At 33.8% G+C, this 3,627-nt stretch overlaps 1 protein-coding gene across 1 annotated transcript in view; it reads left to right on the top strand.

The window, feature by feature from the left end:
* The first annotated feature begins 1,780 nt into the window (after positions 1–1,780).
* Positions 1,781–3,627, top strand: part of LOC106773404 (anthocyanidin reductase ((2S)-flavan-3-ol-forming)-like) — a 3,600-nt gene continuing 1,753 nt past the window's right edge. The window contains exons 1-5 of the mRNA XM_022785925.1: positions 1,781–1,793; positions 1,882–1,986; positions 2,589–2,755; positions 2,873–3,073; positions 3,333–3,498. Of these exons, the coding sequence (XP_022641646.1) occupies positions 1,781–1,793; positions 1,882–1,986; positions 2,589–2,755; positions 2,873–3,073; positions 3,333–3,498 (652 nt within the window). The remainder of the gene's footprint in view (positions 1,794–1,881; positions 1,987–2,588; positions 2,756–2,872; positions 3,074–3,332; positions 3,499–3,627) is intronic.

Consider the following 3,627-nt stretch of genomic DNA (forward strand, 5'->3'; position numbering starts at 1 on the left):
CATAAGTCACTTGTTCATTTAGAAGATAACTTCAATCAGATGCCATTACACGGTAAGCAGCTTGTATAGAAGCAAAACATTTGTTTTCAGATTTCAAGAATGATCAATCCAGTTCTGTGAATTCAATAGGGAATGTAGTTGACACCTTTCCAAATAAACCTGCACTAGTAGAAAAAAGAGATTTTATGACGAAGATATTATAATAGGTGAAATTCATCTATCATAATATATTGATCAGTGGTAATTTTGTAATAAAATTAAAATATATTATGACGTATTTCAAAAAATTTATCATAATAAATATAGCAGTGGCATTTTCGTAATAACAATTACATATATTATAACTCCTAAAAAGTCATCTATCATAATAAATAGAATATGATGGCAAAATGGAAATAATGGTAAAAACAAATTATGATAGATATTGAAAAACTGTCATAATAGCTGCAAACCCCTTTTATTTCCATTTCGAAACTTCATTCATGCTGAAGCATCTCTTTTCATTTTCGCGTACCCCTCTCGTCTCTATCCTCTCACATTTTTCACTTCTCATTCTCGAGACTTCTTCAACAGGAGCATAGATATTCATTCTCTCTGCTTCTTGTTGATTCACATTCGTACATCACAGAACCACATTTTCGTTGTTGTCTTGCGAGTTTTCTCCAACTCTAAACATCATTGCTAGGTTTCATACTTCTTCATGATTTCCTTTCTATTTTCACATTTTTCTTTGATTTCGCCGATTAAATTATCGTTTATCACCTTTTCCACCAATTAAAACACCTTTTTTCCGTTCGTTTCTCATTTTTAACACTCAATATCGCCTTTGAACCGATTAATCGATTCACCTAGGGTTTCCTCCAGTAGATTCCCTTTCTATTGCTGTAATTTGTGGCAAGAGTGTTAAGAAACCTCCATCAAGGGAATCAGCTTCTCCGAAGACAAGAGCATGTTGCCTGCTTCCTCTAATGAGAGCTTCCGGGTCATAAGCCAGGGTCACGAGCCAATCGAAGAGGATGGACAAAACCCGTGACTTAATCCCTGGAAATTCTCGGAGAAGCCTGAAACCGACAAAATTGGTGCCAAAGCCTAAAAGGAGTAAGGTTCCCACTCTCAACTCTGTTGCCTTAACTTTAGATTCCGCTTCTCTCACTTCTTGCTGNGTCAATAACCTTTTAATAGTGTTTGATTATTTTATTCGATGTGAAGTTTGCAGCTTGTTCGATTGCTGCAAAGAAGAACTTCGATCAAAGTATAACTATCCTCGATGTGCAGGGAGTGGTAAGAGAAATAGTTANTCATATGCGCCAAGAATGAAGTCATAATTTATTGAAGAAAATTGGCATTTCAACATAGCGTAGCTTAAATGAGAAAATGTTAAAAGCCGAGAGATAGTATTTTATCGGATTGAATATGAATCTTGATATGAATAGCAGAGAAAAAAATTGGAGAAATAAATCGAGACATTTTATTTGCCTTCTTGTTAAGAGGAATGGTAAGTTGTGTTATGCTTGCATCAAGTATCATGTATTACCTGGAATTGAATTCCAGATGTTTTCCAATTTTAGTCATTATACTTCATTATACCTTATATTGAAATCACACATTTTAGGCATTGCTGAAATGTGAATATCAGAAGGTTGAGGTTGGGATAACTGATGTGCCTTATGTGAATTGTGGCTATTTTTTTAATAAAAATATCCGCTGATAGAATGCTCCAGCTTATAATATATCTCTGTTTTCTTCTTTTTGTGTATATTTTATTTGAACCTGCAAGCTGATGGCGAAGTCTGGTTTTGGGATGTAGGCCCTACATGATGAAGATAAACTTCAGCGTCTAAAGTTCAGTTATAACCATGGGTTAGAAAATCAGTGGTTAAGATTTTCTAATCAAAGATTATATCTTTCTTTTATCCCCTACCTCTTGCTTGGTAAAGCAATTGCTTCAGAAGGGTTATGCTGTCAACACCACTGTTACAGATCCAGGTTGCTTTCTCTATCTTAAATGTCTCATTGTAAAATTGTTTATACACTAATTTTTTTTAAAGGATCACTCCAAAATTATTGTCTATAATGTTTGGTTAGAGGAAGAAAAAGAATGAGTTTAATTTATTTTTTTTCTGATACATTTTCTCTTTTTATATACCATGATGTGATCATATCACGATCTTATAGATTCAACAACAACAATGGTTACATGGAGTGTGATGATGATAGATAAATACTTTAGTAATTAAGTCACAAATTCATTGACAAAAACCATTTTCTTTTGCTGGTAAAGTTTTTTCTCGTATCACTTAATTATGCGAAAGACAAAGCTGCATAAAAGTTGAGGTACCAAGACGTACAAGACTGATATTATTGCAAATTATTGCACTATTGTCTTATCTCTTTTGGCTTACCAGGTAGGTATAGTTTTGAAAGGTGTCCATCAGTTATAATAAATATATCTAAAGAAAGATACTTTAATAGATTTTTTTTTTCAAAAAATACAAAAATTCACTTGTTTATAACTATTTTCCTTTATACAGTAACAAATAAATATAAAAGTGTGTCGTCTCATTACTTAACTTAGTGTTTTGGTGCAGATAATGCTAAGAAAATATATCACCTTTTAGCACTGCAAAGTTTGGACGAATTGAACATATTTGGAGCAGATTTAATTATTGAAAAGGATTTTGATGCCCCTATTGCAGGCTGTGAACTTGTCTTTCAGCTTGCTACACCTGTGAACTTTGCTTCTGAAGACCCTGAGGTAGATTTCACACCAAACAAGAAACTGCATTATAGATTTTACAACCAAATGCTTTTACATTTACATGTGTGTCCAAGAAAAAGACCAATGAGAAATTCTTTTGCAATTAATATTCAGAATGACATGATCAAGCCTGCAATATCAGGAGTGTTGAGTGTGTTGAAAGCATATGCTCGAGCAAAAGGTGTCAAACGAGTCATTTTAACATCTTCAACAGTTGTTGTAACCATAAACCCTGTCAAGGAGAAAGGTCTGGTTATGGATGAAAGCAACTGGACTGATGTTGAGTTCTTGAGCACTGCAAAACCACCCACATGGGTAAAATTCAAACTTTTTTCTTCACCTATCTGGATCAGCTTTTGCCTAATTAGTTTGAAATGAAATTGATTTCCAAGTTAAGTACTTTAGTGATTTTTGTTAGATTATTTTAGTTCAAAAGCAGCTCATTAAAACTCAATATAACAATTTCTATCCGACTAAAAAGCTAGTTAAAGCTGTTTCAATTCAGACTCTTTTTAACATAGGATTAAACGTGTGAATATTTACCTAGAGTTATGTTAATCATCCAAACATGTAGGGTTATCCTGTCTCCAAAGCACTGGCAGAGAAAGCTGCATGGAAATTTGCTGAAGAGAATCACATGGATCTCATCACTATGATACCAACTCTCACAACTGGTCCTTCTCTCACTCCAGACATCCCATCAAGTGTTGGCCTAGCCACATCTCTCATAACAGGTTCAAGTATGCACAAGATTTTCTAACCATTTTATAACCTTTGTTCATGCTCGTATCCTTTTATCTGAGATAGGATTTATTTCTTGAATTGTTCCCCCTTTTAGGAAATAATTATTGTCTCTTGCTCTGTTTTTT

This window comes from Vigna radiata, chromosome 9 (assembly GCF_000741045.1).
Source record: "Vigna radiata var. radiata cultivar VC1973A chromosome 9, Vradiata_ver6, whole genome shotgun sequence".
In the NCBI taxonomy this organism is placed as follows: Eukaryota; Viridiplantae; Streptophyta; class Magnoliopsida; order Fabales; family Fabaceae; genus Vigna; species Vigna radiata.